This window comes from Cyprinodon tularosa, unplaced genomic scaffold, assembly GCF_016077235.1.
Source record: "Cyprinodon tularosa strain WSP-4 unplaced genomic scaffold, ASM1607723v1 ctg279, whole genome shotgun sequence".
NCBI lineage: Eukaryota > Metazoa > Chordata > Actinopteri > Cyprinodontiformes > Cyprinodontidae > Cyprinodon > Cyprinodon tularosa.
This window is the reverse complement of record NW_024038984.1, coordinates 393,618-415,976: the sequence shown is the minus strand read 5'-3', so window position 1 is coordinate 415,976 and position 22,359 is coordinate 393,618. Positions and strand designations below refer to the sequence as shown.

The 22,359-nt window shown below is 37.5% G+C and overlaps 1 protein-coding gene across 14 annotated transcripts in view; it reads left to right on the top strand.

Annotated features, from left to right (window-relative positions):
- The window catches only part of adgrl3.1 (adhesion G protein-coupled receptor L3.1), a 225,729-nt gene extending 204,111 nt beyond the window's left edge, over nucleotides 1-21,618 (top strand). For 4 of the 14 annotated variants that reach the window (XM_038290305.1, XM_038290304.1, XM_038290303.1 and 1 more), the window contains 6 exons: nucleotides 1,831-2,010; nucleotides 4,252-4,345; nucleotides 11,989-12,117; nucleotides 15,023-15,040; nucleotides 15,475-15,777; nucleotides 19,178-21,618. In XM_038290305.1, the coding sequence (XP_038146233.1) occupies nucleotides 1,831-2,010; nucleotides 4,252-4,345; nucleotides 11,989-12,117; nucleotides 15,023-15,040; nucleotides 15,475-15,777; nucleotides 19,178-19,818 (1,365 nt within the window). In that variant the 3' untranslated portion in view covers nucleotides 19,819-21,618. The remainder of the gene's footprint in view (nucleotides 1-1,830; nucleotides 2,011-4,251; nucleotides 4,346-11,988; nucleotides 12,118-15,022; nucleotides 15,041-15,474; nucleotides 15,778-19,177) is intronic. The other 10 variants (XM_038290309.1, XM_038290307.1, XM_038290306.1 and 7 more) reach the window with 7 other exon arrangements.
- Nucleotides 21,619-22,359: the final 741 nt, after the last annotated feature.

Genomic DNA, 22,359 nt, shown 5'->3' with positions numbered 1-22,359 from the left:
TTTTCCATAGGCTTCGAGAGCGGAGCTCCTCAAGGAAAAAAGACGCTCATACACTGGGTAGCGCTAGTGCCTTTTCTTTAAGCCCCACCACCAACAAACAAGTTGAGTGTCTGGTAACTAGTAGCAACCTGAAATACGCTGAGAAAACAGATTACTGAGGTGAAATGGAATCTGCTACGGCACTCTTGCTGTCACAGGTCGGTATCGTGTGTGTGTGTGTGTGGGTGGGTGTGTCTGTGTGTGGGTGGGTGGGTGTGTGTGTGTTCTCATTTTTGTTAAGAGGCTGAAAAGTAACTTTCATAGACTACCTCCATCTAGTGATGTCGGTCTATTGATTTTGATGTATTGATTGAAAATTGTTCATTATTATCTTGGTTAATTAACATCTAATGTTAACTGTACTACATTTTATAGCAGTAGGGTAAAATGCTTGTCTTTGTTCAAAAGACTGTATTAACTGTAAAGACTGTCTTTTACATCAGCCTGTTTTCAGGGCCTTTTTTTTGGCTACATATTTGTTATTTTTTGCTACATGCCATCTTCTTGCCATATGTTTCTATGGCATAATCAGTATCTGTGACCTGTTCTCATTTAAAAAAAAGAACATTGGCACAAACCTAGCCTGTATGTATTTTTTGTATGTCATCGAGAGTATTTAAATGATTTTCAATCAGAAAAAAAATTTGCGATTAAAATGCGATTAATCGCGAGTTAACTCAGGCATTGATGCGATTAATCGCGATTAAAATTATTTAATCGATTGACAGCACTAATATATATATATATATATATATATATATATATAGTTAGACTATGTTGAACAGATGCATCACAGAAAATGCATTAAAAAAGTTTCAGTTACAGGTTTGGATGTATCAAACTATTTAAAAAAGTAAGGCGAAGGGTACTTTTGCTAGTTTTTGTGTATATGTACAATACTGTGATGTTAAAGCAGCAGTTATAATCCACTAAAGATTTATATCTAACTTTTCTCAAATTAACTTTAGTTTTGCCTTTTATCTACAAAATGCTTTGGGTTGAATTACCTAAAGGACTTTTGGATGATTTTAGGAGATATTGTTTTTTCTTTGCTGCTTTTTAGGAGTTACTGCAACTTCCAGGCAGAGCTGAGACATCATGGCATCAAAATTTTAACAGGTCTTCCACCCACTCCGAGTTAGTGCCGTGCCGTAGAGTACAGAAGAGGCACAGGATATGGGAAGAAAATGCATCAAATCCTTAATACTCTTGTCTGGCTGCAGTCCTGCAGAGAGTTTTGAGTTCACAATGTAGATATATGTGTGGGTGTCTGTGTGTACGTGTCTGGTTAGGGGATCAGCTATCCAGAGAGAATATGCTGAGGTTTTCTTTGGCCCAAGCCCAACGCAGTTTCTCCCAAGATGCATGGAGCAACTCTGCACGCAGCTGTTCAAACAGAGCATGTGGCAAAACACGTCTGCCAGTCCAACAAGCTTGTTAAAAATCAATTACGACTTTATTTGTTCTAACTTGATTGGGATCTAAGTGCAGATGATCTGTGTGTACAAATGCATCAAGCCCCTCTCCAAGGAGTATGTCCATTTCGGTCGTATGCGTGGCTTTTTGGGGAGGGGGTTGGTGTTAGGAAAGGAAAGTTTATGAATTTAATCTTTTAATGTCTGCTTTTTAATGGGTTAAATGGTTACTCAGGGAATATGAGTGAAAGAAGTGCTTATTCTACCCTACTGTGTGCGAATGAAATATATTCCTCAGGATATTCAAGGCTGAGGTTGTACTTTGGTCAGGTTAACATCATTTTATTGTGATTAATTCCCAATTCCCTTTCCATAGGTCCGTAAAGAATACGGCAAATGCCTACGTACTCACTGCTGCAGCGGCAAGAGTGTGGAGACGTCCATCTCCTCATCCAGTAAGACCACCACCTCACGGACCCCTGGCCGCTACTCTACAGGCTCACAGGTGAGCTTACCTGCCTGCACACCTGGACGCTACAGTACAGCAGATTCACAGGTGAGGCCAGAGTGCGCCATAAGGGGTTTGGGATTATCATCTTTCAACTTCTCAGAAAATCTTTGAAAAATGCTGCTAGGTCTCTCTAAAAATGCTAGTACCACCTAAACCTTGTCACAAATTTTCATGTTAGAACATGAAATATTCTAACATTTCATGTTCTAACAGCTGTAGTCTCTTATTTAGAAGGATTATTACACAGGGTTATTGAACAGGGGATTAACATGGGACAATACCAGTAATATACATTTAATTTATTTTACTGGTATTGTATTTGATACACAACATAATGCATGACATACTTTAGGGAAAGGGATACAAAGTTTTCCTTAAGTCAATTCTAAAAAGTAGTGTGAATTCAATCCTCTCAGTCATTAATTAGATTAACAACCTTTTACTGCAATTCAAGCTGCAGGCCTTTTTATGGGAATCTTATCAGTGGAAGAAAAATATGTGGATTTGAATTTGTTACCAACAAATTTTCCTGCTTTTAAAGCTCTCATAAATGACTGATCCAATGTGGTGGACACTGAAAGGGTGTGGGGCTGAGACACACTTAATATTAAAAGAGTTCATATGGCATTTAATGAAAGAATTTTTATCAGAAACATAATTAATGTGCACAAATAAGGAATAGTCGTATTAAACATACAAGTAAACTGAGTTTTATGGGGCCTCCAGGAACTTGGGTTCCTAGGCAATTGCCTAGTTTTGCCTAATCATAAATCCGCCCCTGGTTGTGGTGTCTAGCTTATCCAAAAACTATGAGTAACTTGTGCATTATGCGTTACTTTTTAAGAACTTATCTCCAAAGCATATCAACGTATCTGACCTGTTACAGACGACAGCTGAATGTGTTTCTAAATTACAGCTACTATATAATGGTGTATTGGTAGCATTTTGGTATAAAAGGGGGTTCACAGGAGGAAACCGTCAGTTCTCCTCCAGACTTAACCCCCATCATAGGGTGAGCGAGAAGGTGAGTGTGATGGATCCTCCCTGCGTTCATGCCGACGGCCACAACCAACAAACTTCCTAGCAGACATGACGCTGAATCTGCTGCAAATGCAAACCTTCATTCTTTCTTTTTCTTATTTCTTATTCTTTTTTTGGGGCATGCGGTAAACAGCAGCTAGGGTAATACCGCTATCAAAAACATCTTTTTATGCAGAGCGGGCGCCTTCGGGCGCAGCAATGCACTCCTGAGGGCAGCAGCTGTAGCTGATGCTTCATAATGCTCATGAAATAATGCTTTTCACATCATTTCATGAGCATTACGCAGCCGTGCGTTATGCATAAGCTAAGCTGTCGTTAGAAGTTCTTGACTCTATGAATACGCTGTTTAAATCGGCATGGTGTGACAAGGCCCTAAGTCAAAAAGTTTGACTTTGGTCCCGTAGGAGCAGAGCGACTAATCCATGATGGTTGATGTGTTCCCTAACAGAACACTTGAAGCTAAAGTTATGGTCGAAGGTCAATGATGCCACTCTTCAATAAAAGCCATATTTCTCAAGTGCACAAAAAAAGATTTTCAGACAAGTAGATTTTAAATATGTTTTTTCTGTAAAAAAAAAAAAATCCAAAATGTATCTTTAAATGATCCACAGGACTGTATGCAGCATAGATGCTATGTGTATTGGTCTTTATGATATTGTCTGTTTACTTATGGTCTATGAAAAGACCTTCAAAGAAGAACAGGATTTATACTAAGATTAGATTATACATAGATTGACCTTATCATAAAATAATGCAGTCCCAAAAATCTCAAAACTACATTTATAAGTAGTGTTTTGCAAGTTATAAATTGAAAATAAGTTGCTTAATTAAGTTATTTGTCAAACACTATACTTTTCTATGCAATTAATTATATTTGCTGACTTTATTTTTTTTATCTTGAAAGTGCGATAACCCAAACCCCATTCAACATGGACACTATTGCTGTCATTCAGGTTTACATAGTAAAAATGATACTGATGCAGGTTTTTTCCTCTCTTGGTTGTTGCTTTGCTTTTTTCCTCTACGGCCTCTCCTGCCTTTGTTTTGCACATCATATCCCACCTTTTCTTACCTAATTTCTTCCCCTTTCTCTCATCTTGTTCTTCCTCCTTTCACTTCCTGTCCCCTTTTTTTTTGCTCCCTCCCCCTGTCACAATTGTTTTTTTTCTTTTTGCCTTTGTGCGTGCCCCACTGCCCTCACCCCTGTTCCCCAACACTTTCTCTCCTGGTTTCTCCCACGCGTAGAGTCGTATCAGACGGATGTGGAATGACACTGTGAGGAAACAGGAGTCCTCCTTCATCACTGGAGACATCAACAGCTCCGCCACGCTCAACAGAGGTAACCACGGGATACCTACCATTTGCCTCCACATCACTGTCACCACATCTACTTTACTAATAGCAGGAGGGGTTGGAGGCTTTATACGCTGTCATTTAGCAAAGTAGTGGGAGTCCAAACTTCTGATTATTATTGTATCCTTGAAGCAAAAATGATAAAGAGAATAAGGTGTAAATATTGCTTCCTGTTTTTAATGCAGCTCTGTGGGGGGGTTTGCACAAAAAAAATTAAAAAGCTGCAACCTCCTGTCAAAAATAGAATGTCAGCCAATTTGCAACTCTTTAAGAGCGGTAGGCTAGAACTGCAGGAGATATCAGCATTGTTAAAGGCCTGTGTTAAAGCACTGTAAGGAAAACAATTTAGTGGCTGTTTATCAACTGGGATTAACACAAATGATACTCCTTTTTCATTAAACTAAATTCTTTTTAGATATAATACACCAACACAAAGTTATGTATAGTTTTGAAATGCAAGAAATGGAAAAATTTTATATTTTTTGTTCAATTTCAAAAATAAATTGTTGCATGCATGTTTATCCATCCCGTCTGAACAAACGCTTCATATTTGCATCTTATAGTGCAATTATAGCTGCAAGTCTTTGTGGGGTAGGTTTTTTTACGGATTTGCACAATAATTTACTGACATCTATTGCCCACTCTTGTTTGCATAATAGTTTAAACTCAGTCTGTGTGGAAAAAGAGTTACCAAACAATAATTTTCTCATTCTTATCACCAAATATTAGTGGTAGACTTTGTCTGAGGATTTCTAGTGCCTGACACACAAATCCAAAATATGTATTAAACCTCTGATCGATTGTATATTTGCCCTTCTAGAAGGTGAACTTTTGAGTAAATTATTTTGCAACCTCCAAGAGGTTTACTTCCGGTATTTAGGTCTTTCTCTGTTCCTATCAGCTCCAACCAGTCTCACTGTTGAGAAAATCCATCCCCACAGCATAGTTCTGCCTCTTTTAAAATTCAGATGTGTTCAGGGAGGCTTATGATAGCGTAAAATTCTTTTGTTAAAGCATCTTTGTCTCATACACTTTTTTTTCTTTTAACAATGGCTTTTTTCATTGGTTCTTCATAAATCACTGATTTGTAGTGTATCTGCCTGAAAGTTATCTGCAGTTGTCATAAACACATCCTCACACATTAGCTGTGAATATATGCAACTTCTCTACAGTTACCATTGACTTTTGCCTTTTTCTCTAATTACTTCTCTCTTTTTCGCAGTGACTTTAGATGAATTGCCATCTAATGATAAGGTAGAAGTTGTGCCATATACTTTCCATTTCAATGACAGGAATGGATAAGGTGACTTCTGATGACAGATAACTGTACTGCAACTCATTCAGGAGCAGTACAGGCTAGAGGATGGGGAAAAAATGTTAATTACCTTTTTAATTTTTTTTTTTTTAATTTAAAACTATACATCAATTTCCATCCGTTTTCCAACTATGCATTACTTTGTGTTGGTCAGAAATGTTCAAAGGGCATAAAAACCCTTGTCAGGCATAATAATTCAGTTTATACATAAATTAGTAAATAGATGATTACAGTACAGTTACGCAAATTAGTTTATTCAGTTAAGCCGATCCTATTTAATCAAGAATAATATAATTAGAAGGCTTTTCGACAAAGGCATAGCATAGTTAAAGATATAACTGACATTTTCAGAGCTGCCAGTTTTCTTCACTTCAGCCTAGGACATTATAATGGACCATAGTAGCAGAATCCATAAGCACGGCTGTCTTTGGGCCAGTGTAATGAGGGTGTAGACACCTAAATGGCCAGACAGTCTGACACACACACACTCACTGGAAAAGCACTCTGCCATTTGTTAGTCTCTGAGTTGAGGGGTGGCCCTCGCTTTCTTCAGGCCACTAATAAGCTGTTAGCATGACAGATGGATACTAAAGCAGGCACGGTGCGTGTCAGCGCTTGAATTATCACGCACTTAGTGAGGCTGGGCTTAGGAAACTAACACCTCCTTTTTGCCCTCACTCTTTTAAAGTGTGCTGCACAGAGCAGCTCAGCCAGTACATTTTGAAACTAGAGAGAGTGACATATTGAGTGAGAGAGAAATCGCATTACATTATTTCAGTTTATTGAAATTTGTTGTTGCATGAAGAGAGAAATCGCTTAATTGCTAAATTGTGAAATGTGCTTTATCTGATATCATTCAGACAACAGTATTACCAACGGTTCTCAGTAACAGCATTTATTGATAAGATAATCCCAAGTGATGAGGGGATTTTACCAATCAAACATACTAGAATAATGGAAGCAGCTCTTAATGACGACTGAATGAATCCCAGCATAGGCGTAATATGGAAAGTGCCAAAAGTCACACTAAATTATTACTAAATAGAAAACAACAGTATAAAGAATAAAATTGAAACTGTCATGAAGCTGTTTGTTTATATTATCTTTGTGTTGTTTAAGTCACTCAACCTCTCACCTGTCAGTAGCCTTGAAACAATCAGAATCATATTTTTCAGACGGGTATTTTTTCTAGACTGTTTTGAACTGATTAACTTTGACAGCTCTAACTCCACACATTGTCTCCTTGAGTTATTCATAGAGCTTTTCAGGCATCATAGATAAGAAACTTAAAAAAGAGAAGATATAACTATTCCATCAAAAAATGTCATTAAATTGCCTAGTAGCAGAGCAGCATAGATGGTTAGTTGTGCTCTTACACCACCACCATACTTCCTCTAATAGATCTACAAAACTATTAACTCCTATAATTTTTTAACTGTTTATTTATACTAGGGATGTCTAAATTATAGCATTTTGGCTGGTTTACTTTCTATACCTCTGTGTCATCACACTCCATGCAGGCACATTCTGCACAGCCAATTTTAAAAAAGCTTAACAATGACATTCAGAGCACAGATGGTTTTGGTTGCTGCAGCTTCCTGTTTGTCTGTGCTTTTAAGCAGGGCCTGTATTCACAAAAAAACCTTGAAAAGTAGTTCTTAGTGGCATCCTTTTAGGGATAATCTTTTCAAATTAAGTTTTTTTTTTTTTTCAGAATTGCACATACCTCTAATTGAGCTCCTTAAGTAATGACATTTTAGGAGTGGTGACTACAACTTTAAGTTTTTCTAAAAGTATCCTTTGCAGAGAAGGTGGCTGAAAAAGAGAAGGCTTTTTGGGTTATCCACTACCTAAACAGTAGAATAAATGAGAAATAATATTTTAACAATGATATTTTTGCTAATATGCACATAAGATCAAATGTATCATCTCCATAGGGAGAAATAAATTAGTTTAATCAGCCAGACAAGAGGTGCAAGTCTAGCGAGGCAATATAATAAACTAGAAAATTTCTAAAGAAATTTTGAGGGGGGCCACCTACTGCCCGTCTGGGTAACTGGGCCAATACGGCCCTGGCAAGTGACATTGGGGCTCCCCAGACCAACTGCTTACGCCTTTGAGGGCTGCTGAGGGAAGGAAAGAGGGCTAGGTCATGGGCAAAGAGAGCTGTGTGCCACTTGTGCTGAAATCTGGGAAATAGACGTGCACAGCATATGATGCACAAGGGTAATATGGGTTGTCCATATTGAACCGCAGTGGGTAAAGCGCAGTTGGCGGGCTCCGCCCGCCTGCTAGGAGCCCTTGCAGCGATGAAAAAAATCACCAATGGCGGGCTCTGCCCGCCTGCTAAGAGCCATTGCAGTGATGAAATCACCAATGGCGGGCTTCGCCCGCCTTCTAAGAGCCATTGCAGTGATGAAATCACCAATGGCTATGAGCAATATGCCAGAATGTATGAGTGTGTATAAGGAAGAGGCTTTTATTCTGTAGAGTCCCTGTAGTGTTATTTTGAAAGTCTATCATGGATGTGCATCAAAAGATGGGTCATGCCCAGCAGTGATATAGAATCCATTTCCAAATGTTAAATCACTGGTTTTCCATGTTATTAGGTGAATAGCTGCTGTATTACAGAGTAAATGGGAGACTTTTATTGTGAAATTTGCTCTGGGGTGTGTTTTGAAAAGGTCACTAGAGTCTAATAAAAACAACCTGGAAGAGTTTGGGTCATAATGTTGAGCCATTTGCATCAATTATTGCATTAGTATAATCTAGAGGCTTTTATTTTGTAGGGTCCCTGTAGTCTTATTTTGAAAGTCCAACAGAGTTGTGTTTAGAGAAAATGTTCAGACCCAGCAATGATAGTTGATGACTTTCCAATCGTTAAATCACTCTTTTTCCATGTTATTAGGGCAGTAGATGAAGATGAAATGGGAGGCTTTTATTTTGAAATTTGCCTTAGGTTGTGTTTTAAACAGTCTCCTAGAGTCTATTCTCTAAAATGGGGTTGAGTTTGGGTCATAATGTTGAGCCATATAGGGCAATAAATATATGTAAAAAATATAGAGGCTTTTATTTTGTAGGGTCCCTGGAGTCTTATTTTGAAAGTCTATCAGTGTTGAGTGGCAAGGGAAGTGTCATGGACAGCAGTCATATAGTATCCATTTCCCAATGTTAAATCAGTGCTTTCACCCTCCATTAGATTAATATGTGCTGTTTAAAACAGCAGAGGTAAAATCTCTTTGAAGCACGGTTACCTTGACAACGCTTAACGAGCCTGTCAGTGACAGAGAGAAAAGCGCAGCACTATCGTTCCTTAGCTCTCAGGCTTTTTTGAATGGGAGCAACAGCTCCGAACAAACGACTGCTTAGCAAAAACCGTATGAGTTATTCAAAAAATTTCTTCACCGTGAGCGTCAGCAATCCTTCGACTCCAACTATGCCAACTTTGGTGTATGTGTGTCTTTCTGAACAATATTTATGACGAGTTGAAAACACATAATGTCATTCGTTTTTCTCCCCACTGCTGCTCCAAAACCAATGAAAAACGGCTCTGATTTTCATCGACTTTAGGTAGGTCTGGAGGGTTTTTAAGGAAAAGTATTAATCCTACCGTAATTCCGAAGACATTGTGTGAGTCCAGAGGTTTCAGCCTACAAACTGACCAAAAATGGTGACTGTAGCTCCAAATATGTGGCCGTGAGGCAAGAACAAAATCTTTTATCTTAAAAAAACGGCCGCCTCACACTAAGATGTCAGCAGCTGCACACTAGCAGGCTGCTGCAGAAGCTAACTGTCAGCTAGCTTCCAGGTGCTTACCCTCCAAACAAACGACTGCTGAGCAAAAACCGTAAAAGGTATTTGAAAAATTCTTTCAGTGAAAGAAACATCTATCCTTTGTCTCAGACTGGGGTAACCTTCATGTCTGTAGGTCTTTCACAACCCAAAACGAAGCACAAACAAAATGGTGGGTCCCACCTGCTCCTACCATTGGTTTAACTGCAGCAGCTCCTCTCTCATCTTTTTGCTGCTAAAGCACCCCTCCGAACAAACGACTGCTGAGTAAAAACCATAAATGATATCTGAAAAATTCTTTTTATCTAAGCGACAGCTATATCTTGTCTTCAATTGGAGTAACTTTCATGGCTGTAGGTCATCTACAACCTGAATGGGAAGAGAAAGAATAAGAAAAAACGGGTCCTCAGTCCTTAGCTTCTAACTGAGCTAGCTACAGCAGCTCACTGTCACCCAGCTTTCTGGTGCTTAAAATGTCCTCCGAACAAACGACTGCTGAGCAAAAACCGTATGAGTTATTCAAAAGATTCTTTCACCGTGACCGTCAGCCATCCTTCGACTCCAACTATGCCAACTTTGGTGTATGTGTGTCTTTCAGAAAAATATTTATGACGAGTTGAAAACACATAATGTCATTCGTTTTTCTCCCCACTGCTGCTCCAAAACCAATGAAAAACGGCTCTGATTTTGATCGATTTTAGGTCGGTCTGGAGGGTTTTTAAGGAAAAGTATTAATCCTACCGTAATTCCGAAGACATTGTGTGGGTCCAGAGATTTCAGTCTACAAACTGACCAAAAATGGTGACTCTAGCTATAAATATGTGGCCGTGAGGGCGAGTTTAAAATGTTTTTTGGTCTTAAAAAAACGGCTGCCTCACACTCTAGCTTTTCAGTCTCTCCACTCTAGAAGGGTGGATTTTGCTAAAACTTTGTGGCGCTTGAGGTCTGATTATACAAAAACCGTAGCAGTTATCAACATGCCGTCTTCAGTTTTAAATAGACGAAGGATTTATCTACAAACTGAGCTTTAAACTGTTTTTCTACATGAATGTATGCCGACACAGTGAAGTGCTGTTTTTTATGCTTTTTTTTCCCTCTCCCCATTCATTTCCTATGGGATTTTTTTTGCGACGTTTTCGCTAATAATTCGCGAACCTTCGGACTAATGAGAAAGTTTTATACAAGCACGCATCGCACCATTGGTCCCGACGCGTGTGCCAACTTTGGGCCCGATCCGCCAAACCGTGCGGGACTAGTTAGGTGCCGAAGTTTTGGTGGCGAGGAGAACTATAAGCTAGTATAATACGCGGAATAAATATGTGAGATAGTAGTAGGTGGGCCATGCCTTCGGCATGTGGCCCCCCTAACAATGAAAATAATAACAATATTAAATAATCATTAATATAAAAAGTAGAAATGTAAATTCTTTGTAGAACAATTTTTGACACAGGACCTATAACACGATGGGTGGAAAATAGCATTAATACTATGTTGACAAAAACTTCCCTTCTACCCAGAGAGATGATTCTATTCAAAAAATGATCAAAGCATCGAAGTACTCTAGGTTAAAGCTTGGAATTGTACAGCAATTTGCAATAATATAGCAATAATAATTTTTAAAAAATGTTAATCCCTTTGATCCTGCATTCAGGGACAGCAAACGTCCAACAAACCTTCACATTCAGTAGTCTGAGACCTTAAGGAACAAAAGCAAAGAAACAGGAATGTTTTTGTAGCAAAACAAAATCCTAGCAACCTTAGCTTTTGCAAATAGTAAAATGTAAAGATAAACATTCATGTATTATGCTAAAGTTTAATGTTAAAATCATTAGGAGGCTTTAGTGTCACAGTTAACTGTAAGACGACAAATGCTTATTTATGGGTTAAGTTTGCAGGCCATGTGTTATTCGGTCTGAGAGGAAACAGAAATGACCAGTCAACATCATTTGTATTCTGTGTTATTTTTCTAAATGTAGTGTCTTAATGTATACATGATATGATTTCTGGCGGGGGAAGAGATGCACTGAGAACAGTTTTTTTGTAACCCTTCTGCCCATTAACTATGGTGTATTCATGCATCTTTGCTGAAGCGTGTTGAACTGCAGCACAGCCTGCTCTGAGCTCTGCCACACTACCGTTGCCTCTCTGTCTCCCATCCCCTCTCCTCACTCGGCCTGTAAGCATGGGCTGCAAGAATTACTTGTCGAGCTTTTTCGCAGCTTTCTCCCTAAACTGTGTTAGCTTGTTTGATTCACGTGTCCTCTTCTCTTCTTCTTTCTTCCAAACACACACTCGCTCTCCATCTAAATCTCCCTTCTTTTTTCCTCCTCCTCTCTCTGCTTACCTTCACTCTGCAACGGCTACATACTCTCTACTTTAACCTCTGTCTTCCACTCGGCTTCTTTTTTACTGCATTTCTCCCTTTTTCTCTCTTGACTTGGCTGTTGCTTTTCTTCTCTCCTCCCTTTTCTCTCGCCCTGGCTGCTGCTCTTTCTCTCTCTTTCTCTTTCTGCCTGTACCAGGAGCCATGGCTAATCATCTTATAACTAATGCTCTCCTTCGTCCCCATGGTACTAACAATCCCTATAACACTCTCCTGGGGGACTCGGCAGTCTATAACAACCCAGCTGTGGGCATGTACAACACCCAAGGTGTGCCTAATGTTCCTATTATAAATGTTTAACTTTTTTGTGCTATTTTGTATCTGTATATTTTGCATGGCTTTTCTACTTGGGAATGTTTAAATGAATACCTTATAGTTCTGCTATGAGCTGAAAAGTTTCATTGTAACTTGCATGTATACTGTATAATTAGCACTGATTGTGTTTCTTTACTGTTTTAGTTATAAGATGACATTATTTTTTATAAGCTGCTTAAAATCCTTAAGATGGATCCTAACATTTGTTGTTAGAAGTAGTTCAGTGTTGTCAGTATCTCTCTTAGCTGTAGGTGACATTATTGTCTTCTTAACGTAAAATCTGAATAGTTTCCCTTTTGCTTAGGACAGATTTTTTTTTCTCTCAACCAAAACCAAAGTAGTGTTAGAAATATTTTTTCCAAACAGACCTTATCCGTTTCTCCTTTTTTTTGGTCTCACTTAACTCTTTCAGATAAAAAAAAAAAAAAAAGTCTAACATCGGACAAAATTTAAATAAATCAAGAGAGGGTTACAAATGTACTTTTTTTTTAACGACGGCCTTGTAAGAAAATTAACTTCCCCACTTTCTAATTATTAATAAAGGCAATTAAGCACAAAATCTGGCTAAAGTTCTTTCTACACAAACTGAGGTTGATTATGATAAGTCTACACGTACATGTAGTAGAATAATGGAATATATATATATATATATATATATATATATATATATATATATATATATATATATATATATATATATATATATATATATATATATACACACAGTGTTGTATAAAGTACTGAATTCTCGGAGTCAAGTAAAAGTATAAGTACCTCTACAAAATATTACTTTGGTAAAGTCACTGACTGAAATGTTACTTGAGTAAAAGTCTTCAAGTATCTGAAATCGCTTGTACTTAAGTATAAGAATTACTGTAAAAATAGATGTACTCAAGTAATGTAGTGAAAAGTATAAGTAAAAAGTAGTGCAGTTTGAATGACAATGTTTTACATTTTGGTAAACTTAGAAGGTTAAATTCACTTAAAATAATATAAACAACAAAGTGTAGGTTAAATTTAGACTGGCTTTGCGAAACAGGTGTATCCTATTGGTGTTGATGAACAAGCCCAGGCAAGACCCGACTTTGTAGTCAGTAGGTGGGGTCAAAACACTTGCGTTTCTCTCGCTCTCTCGCTCGTTTTTTTTTTTATTTTTTTTTTACTTAGTAACTAAATCAAAAATTTTAAATGTATCGTAAAAGTATGCAATTAAGTTTGAAAATGTAGTGAAGTAAAAGTGAAAGTTGTCAAAAAAATGTATACTCTTGGAAAGTATAAAGCACTCCAAAATATATTTAAGTACAGTAGTAAAGTATTTTTACTTTGTTACTATACAACACTGTATATACATATATATACACAAATTCAACAAGGCACACTTAGATAAGAAAACCAAAATATGGAGGCCAGATTTCATTAAAATTAAGCAGAACTCTGTGGTAAAAGCTGGTTAATTCCCGAAGCCTTTATAGGATTTGGGACTCCGGTAACTTATAACCTTACCCTAAGTGGCCAGATGCCCTAAATCATGCATCCCAAACCTCGGTCCTCGAGGCCCGCTGTCCTGCAGGTTTTAGAGGTTTTCTTGCTCCAGCACAGCTGATTTTAATTGAAAGCTGATTAACAGGCTTTTGGTGTACTGCAATCATTATAATCAGCTATGCTAAAGCAGGGAAACCTCTAAAACCTGCAGGACAGTAGGCCTCGAGGACCAAGGTTGGGGATGCCTGCCCTAAATCACTTCAAGAGTGCATCAAGACTCATCATCATCTTAATAAATAGAACTCTTTCTTGGGCCCTGTAGGCCATGCTTACTTAAGTTCAGATTATCAGTGTTTAGTATTGAATATTAAGAAAGAGATCCGTTCAGTATGTTAACAGCCTGAAAAAAAGAAACAAGAATTCTCTTCCATATGTTAAATGTGAGGGACATGGTACAGCCCGACCTTGGACGATTGTTACAAAATCCTCAGCTGTGGCTGGATGAAAACAATTACAAAACCCAGAAAAGGCCACTGGCAACGATGTAAAGGACTCATTGCCTGTTATCACAGGAAGCTCCATGACAGTTGCTGCCCTCAAAAGGGTTGCATGGGTGGTAAGTAGGGTTAGAGGACAATTAGTGCTTTATTTTGAGACAGATTGATTTGAATAGCTTTTTAGTGCAGTGAACGACCAAATAACTGGCTTTTCAAGTGTGCCAATAACCACCAGTTCCGCTTCTGTATAACTGTATACCAATAATAATTGTTTGTAATTGCTTTACAATTTGAGTTTTGCAATTAGATTACTGGGATATTCGGCAAAAAATATGTAGTTGTGTTCAGGAAGTAGTAGCAGCATTAACACATCTCTTGGAAAAATAATGAATAGTAAAACTTATGGAATGAACTTGAACCTATAGGGTAAACTTTACATTGTCATTGTTCTAGAGTTAAAAAAAAAATCTCTTGAATTGTCCCTGCTGTAATAAGCAATTAGCTTTAAATCTGAGTCTCAAAAAAGAGATGGCTTTGACCTTTATGCTCTGCAGATAGGAGACATATAACTCAATTATAACTTAATAGAGCTTAAAGGGGAATATTCCTTTATATATCACAGTTTGTCCTTGTTTTTGTGTGCATTTTTTGTATTGTGATCCTATGAATTGCATGTTGCCCTGCATGCTTTATGCCAGATATATTTACAATAAGAGAATGCAACTGGTATTTTTATTGTTTCTATATGTGTGAAACAAAGATAATCCCTGAGATTTATAAGACTGATAATTAAACAATCCCCCTTTTTGAAGTAGTACTTTCAGCCTATAAACTAGCATGTATCTTTCTTTCTCTCTTCCCTCCCATGCTATCCATCAGCACCTTACCGAGACACAAGTATGTAATTCATTTATCCTGAGCTCTTCAGCAATAGGTTGTTTATTATCTTTTGATAGTTTTAGAGCTGTCCAAAGAAACAATTTTAAGCTCACAAAGAATTTATTTTCAAAAAAGTCCTTTCATTAGTACATTATTTCATACCTTCAGGTCATTTGGATTCAGTTCATTGAAATCAAAATCTATTGTCTGTAATTTAAAAAAATAGATACTTAAGAGCAAATGTTTTCTATGTACTTAAGTATACATGAAAATCTTATCAAATTGCAGTGAAACCTTTACTTTTTATTTCACTTACTTTTTTAATTTTTTAACCTTAAAAATTGAATATGAAAATTACATGAATAATAAATAAGCGTAGAAATTAAAAACCTTTTTTGTTGTTTAGTTACGATTTTTAATAATTGCTTCTTTTTTCATTCCTTGCCTCACAGAGAGCATCCTGAACAACGCCAGGGATGCTAGTGTTATGGATACTCTTCCTCTTAACGGTAACCATCCGAACAACTTCAGTATGGCCAGCAGCGAGTACTTGAGCGACTGCGTTCAGATCCTGGATCGGAGCAGCGGTTACGGTACCCACAGTAACCACAAAGAGACAACTTTGGAGAAGAAGATCCTCAAGGAGCTGACATCTAACTACATTCCCCCGTACCTCAACAACCATGAGAGGGCTACCACAGAGCGTAGTCACAACCTGATGAACAAGCTGGTCAACAGCAGTATGGCCAATGGAGGTGACTGTTTTCTTTAATTCATCATTGAGGAGTTGACCTAACCTTGCTCTGCAAGCTGGATGGTCACGAGATCTGAGTTTTCAGTCTCACAACAAAGATTCTTTCTAATATGCTGGTCGCGTTAAAACCAGTGAGTGGGATCAATGACATGCCAGCAGTGTTTTTTTGGGGTGCGACATGTAGGAATGATGACAGTCAGAGGGACCGGGGCATACACTTGAGGACTCACCTGTCAATACCCCAATTGACGCTGTTATAGATAAAATAGGGACAATTTGTCATTGAAAAAGGAGCAAAGAGAAGCAACTTGTGCATTAGATGGGAAAGATGTCTGTGCTTTTTTTCCCGCCAGGATTTGGAAAAGTTTTGAATTTTCAGCGTATTCGGCTAGTTGTGAAAACACTCAAGAAACTGCAGACGAATCACTCTGCTACGATTGGCTGAAAGCGTATTATGGAACGCGGGTACTAACTGGCACGTCACCCAATCAGATTGAAGTACTGTATTAAACGTTCCTCCTTTTCAGGGACAGACTAAACGGTAGCCATCCCAGATTAATAACATAAAACTCAACTCAGTTCTACACACATCAATCTGGCTAATGCCAGGTTAGAGTTGACCATCACCTTGTGGAGATGTTTTAGGTTTTGCCTCTAGAGAAGCCTTGAAGCCTCTAAAATCAGAAAAACAATGCGTCTCCTGTCCAGAGCCATACATAAATGTACAAAGGAAATTAGAGGTCCAGTTCTCAAATAAAGGGTTATAGAAAAAAATTATATATCATCTGACTCTTCTTACTAGAATAATTACAAATCAGCAATAATTCACTGCAATGAATCTCAATTATTTTGCTGTCCCTATTTATCTTTCAAATTCCTTTTACTGATAACAATGTTTCCCTCAACACTGCTGGCGATCATACGGCCCCAAGCAGCATTTTATAAATGTTAACGCATTAGAGTTCAACAGTGGTAACAGCAATCAGAAAGACTATTGTTGACCTTATACTGTAGGCACTGTCATAGAGTCTTATAATGAGCAACCAGACAAGCAAACAATGTAACTAGGTAGGAGATATTATACCATGAAGATATGTTTTAGAAACAGAGAATATCTAATCTGGCCAAATTCTATAATGATCACATAAATTTGCTAGCTTTTCAGAACCACAAGTAAGGTGACAGCTCAGGTGGATTTCTAAACATCTGTAAGATAAAAGAGAGTTTGTAACTTGAAAACAACAAACTTTTGATTGAGATAAATGTCTCTTAGATAAGTAAAAGTGTCAATTAACAAAGAATAAATACTTTGTTACCCTCCTTAAGTAGAAATAGTAGCAAACTATGCTTTACTTGAGTCATTTTTTAAGACAACTTTTTACTTCTACTCCTTTATTTTATTTTTTTTTTTGCAATTATCTCTACTTTCTAGTCCTTACATCAAAAATAGTCTCATTAGTTTTTTTTTTTTTTTTCATTTAAGCTCATTCTCAATATGAACTGTTGGTATTTAAAAAAATAAAATAAAATCATCAAAATAATTTGTTTCATCCAGACAATTCATTTCTTTATGGTTGGACTCGGTACTGCATTAAAATAAGTAATTGTTCAAGAATATGCAAAGTTAAATTTGATACTGTTACCGTTACTCATAAAACTAAGAAACTTAAGTATAAGAAAGTTATCATCCAGAATTGGAAATTAACAAAGTAATGCCGGACTTTTCCTGCATTACTTTTACTTTTATAATTTAAGTAGTTAAGTTCCAATTCTGGATGAAAAGTAAAAAAATTAACTTTTATACATTTACTTTAGTAAAAAGCTTAAGTTGATACTCTAAGTTCTACAAAAGTGTTTTTAAACAGTAAGATTTATACTTCTACTTGATTAATAAACATTTTTACTTTCGACCCCTCTGACATTTAGATGATTTAAAAAAAAAATATATTTATATATATATATATATATATATATATATATATATATATATATATATATATAAAAATGCTGATGATCTGTATTTAGTGTAGCTGGTTTTTAACTATGTACTTTTTTAAACACTTCACCAAAGATACAGTGCCATCATCCTCTACAACCATGAGTCTAAGTGATTAAGCATAAGAAGGTCATCGATGTACATCAGGGAGAACCGTGGTCCCAAAGATGATTTTCTTCCAATTTTTACACTCTGATCTCTGTCTGTTAAAAATTAATACAATATTTCAATTGCACTGTCAATAAAGTTGACAGTGTGCAGGATGAATATTATCTTTTTAGGAAAAAAAAGGGTTTATCCTGTCTTTTTTCTGTAATTAAAATGTTTACAACATGATAAAATTGGTTAATTATGTACTAATAGAAAGGCAAGAAAATATCTTCTCTGCAGGAGCTGAATATAACTTTATGTTATGCTTAGTTTTAGCCATGATGAGATTTTGCTGCTATTGGACACTGAACGTTATGTTTCTTGTCTTTTTTTTTTTTTTATGCTTCTTTTCACAATGTAACTCTAAATATTAGAGTTTAACGTCACAGTACACAGATCAGGTTACATGTAATAGACAAGACATAGAATGCATCATTGTAAGGATTAAAGGAAGAAAAAAAACGTCCAAGATGTGTTATGTCTAATCAACATATAAATAGTCAATGCAAAATGTCCACAGCTTATCGTTTTGCAAACATTGAATGCCAAAATGAGGTGTGATTTCTTTTTGTACTTTTCCACAACAATGTTTGCCTAAGTTGCTGTACAGGCACATCTAATTACAGAACAGTACAACATTAGATATCAGGCACTGAGTTCAGTTAGGGACTCACATTTTTAGTTTTAGGTTTTTTGAGCACTGAAGTTAGAATCTTCTGAAGATAGGCTAAGATTTTACTCCTGCCAACATCTACCAAGTGTTCAATTCAATAATATTGATGTTTAACAATTGCCACCAGCTTGTGGCATCATATGCTTAGCTTCTGTTGCTTTTTAATCCCCCAACCCACAAAGACCGTACATATCTATGAAAAAAAAAATATTTTGCCAAGTGAAAACCCAAAACATAAGGATAAAACCTTTATTTTTAGTTTTTTACAGAACCATCAAAAATAATTCACACACAAGTTCTAATAGTAAAAATATTGCACAGTTAGTTTGTGGCAATTCACAGAATCACTAAGGAACTATGTGTTCATTCTTTTTGTTAAGCAACATTTTCAAGTAACAAAAATTAAATCCAATGTGCTAATTGTTGAGCCATCTCTTCACATAGGGAAGTTAAAATAATACCAGCAGCATTCTTTATTACTGAAATTGAAATTAGACCAAATGAATCAAACCTTTTGTAATAAATTTATTTTAGTAGAGTTTAATAATATATATATATATTTTTTTCCTTTTTTTCTTTTAGGGAGTCTGGCCGGGGGCAGCAGCAGCTCTAGCAGTGGAGTGGGTGGCTGTGTGGGCAGCAGTAAAGAGGACAACAGTCCCATAGTACTGGACAACCCAGCCGCTTTTCCCCATGAGGAGAACCTCGGTTTGGAGATCATCCGAGAGGAGTCCAACGCTCCCCTCCTGCCACCAAGGCCTCCTCCACCGGACAGCCATCCGCCCCCTCCGCCTCCTCCTCACAGCTTTTCCCGGCAGCGACGCATTGCCCAGGAGCCCAGCGAGAGCTTCTTTCCCCTGCTGACCAATGAGCACACTGACGAGCACACGCATTCACCGAACCACAGAGACTCGCTTTATACAAGCATGCCGGTTTTGACAGACCTCCCTGACGGGCAGATGAACGGCCTGACGGATGGAGAAGAGGACAGCTCTGGGGAGCTCCAGCCCTGTAAGAGTGCCACGGCTCCTGAGCTGGATGATGTATACTATAAGAGCATGCCAAACTTAGGCTCCAGGAATCACCTTCATGAGCTACAGAACTACTACCACATGGGCCGCGGTGGCAGCGATGGATATATGGTGTCAGGGAGCAAGGAGGAGTCTGATTCATCTCCAGAGGAGCCACCAGTGGACCCTTCTCATCTGGTCACCAGTCTATAGAGCCCACTGAGTCCTGTATCCATCCTGAACCCAGTTTGACTTTTTCAAAGTTCATGTAAAATCATTATGTGTTGCTGACTGACAGACAGAGCTGGCCCGGTCCTGGATTGATACACTGTTTGAAATAACAATGGGTCATGACAATATGGCTGAGATTCTACTGGTCCATTCAGAAAATGTGTTGTCATAAATAGTGCAAACTGAAAGAGATGGGTCATCAAAATAATCTGCAAGCATCAAACAGGAATGGGAAGGATAGACTTGGAGCACGGTGGGATTCTGCAATTCTAACGCAACTGCGGCTTTAATTTGGAATCTTGGACTGATTGTAATCCTGCAGGCTCCTCCCCCAGTATGGACCTCTAGCAGATTCTAGCAAATAGTCTCCACTCACACCTCTACTTGGGCCCAAGCCCTGGTTATTGGAGCTCTGTGTCTGTCTGTGTATCTGTCTCTCCGTCAAAACTCTTATGCTGAAATGGTAGAGCAGAACCTTCAAAGATAAACTGTCCCAAAGGTGGCATCACATTCCTGCCAGTCGAGTGAAGGATGTATTATATATGCCCTCACTGATGATCATCCACGAAAAAACCCATATCATTCTGGCAGTTCAACTGCACCCATATCACAAGGATATTCTGAACTTACTTTCTGTTGGTATCTGCTAAAACTGGAGATGTTTACGGGCCGGTATGTCTACGGAAAACAAAGAGGGAATATAATGTAACAAATGAATTAACTATGGGGAAAAAAAGGGTTTATCTATTCTCCGCTCCTCTGTAAAGGTTTTTCATCACCAGAAGGATTGCGAGGAACCACAAACTGTTTATGTATTGTACAGAATAAAATAACAGATACAGACGTTGCGATTCTTTTATTTTTGGATTTTACGTTGCAAACTTTGTGTCTCTGGGACTGTTCAGAAGTGTCACAATGAAATATATTCCGGTCACGGACTGACCTCAGAGGGAGCAAGGAAAAATCTTTTTGTGTCATTTTTTTCGTAAATATGACAAGCACTCCTTAATTAATATGCATTTAACCTACGCACACAGCATTCTGGTTATTTTATAGCAACAGCACTGTCACATTTTTGCAAATCATTTCTTACTGTATGCTTTACCACTGTGTACAACTGTGTTAAACTGGATGGATAAAATGAGGTGATAAAGGAAGAGATACCTTTAGGAGAGCTGGGTTTCTGGTCAAGGAGTCTGGACTGGAAGTACAAAGATGGACCTAATAGACAGAGATAGTCACATTAGACTGCTTTATAAAATATGTCATTTTTATTGCCAAGTTATTTTAACTTACATTCATTGCTTCCCTGTTTAAAATGAAGAAACAGCTGTTCTCTAATCTACTGTAAAAACAGGTGAGGTGTGACGATTCTGATTAGAACGTGCACATGACAGCTCTCCAAAAACCGAGAAAGCCAATGTTTACTAATTAAGGAGGAAATAAATCTTACAAATGTATGAAGTGTAGCTTGCACACATGTCCCACAAACGCCCCTTCATTCCCCCCAAGAGAGAAATTATTTATTTATCTGTTTATTGGTTTAAAGACTGCAAAAGAAGCTCAGAGGGAAGGAGGCTGGCTTCAGGGAAGGAAGGATTTAATGTGGCACTGGGCTTGTTTGTTTTTTTTTAAGTTATTACAATTATGATTATCATTACAATATTACTGATAATTATTTATTCTTTTTGTATGGGTTCCAAGTTGAATGATCTCATAACTAATATTTGTTGTAACAGTGAAAGTTGTTTGCCAACAAATAAATTACTGACATAGCTTTGAGTTTCTTTGTCTTGAGCCATTTTATATCTTACTTTTATTTAGATTATATCTAATGCTAAGTTTTTACAAACAAATCAGGGTTTTGCTTCTTTTTGATTTATATTGGGGAGGCATGCATGACAATTTTTTTGGGTCAACACTGTAACCAAGAAGACAAGTTGCAACGTACATTTGGAATTAAATGCTACAATTTTTCAGCTTTAGCTTATGTAAGCCTGTATCTCTCAAAAGCCTTTGTGTGCTTTAAATAAGTGTGCCCTATGGCAAGACATAATCAGATTAAGCAACTTATTCTGGAAGCAATTTCAGTCCTGGAGGTATGATGCATGCACCAGATTTGCATTGTATAACACCTATTTATAAATTATTTACTTATGGGGGAAGGAATGTATAAAAATAAAAAGGGGGGAGAAATTGAGATAGAAGGTCGAAGGATGCAGCCAAGAAGTCTTTACATGTTGACAAGAGACGATGTAATGAATAAAACACAGAAGATAGGAGCCAGTGCATAACATATGACGGCCGTGCAGGAAGAAAGTTAAAGTCTCTAGCGTTCTTGTGAGTTCAGCGATGCATTATAAGTGAAATCAATTGTTGAGAAAGAAGTTATAAGAAACTGAGCGGTTGCATGTTTCTGTATGTCTATATGATACCCTGTGACAGACTGATTGACTTGTTTAGGGTGTATCGTATGACTATATGATACACCCTGTCTATATGATACACCATATCATATGTATC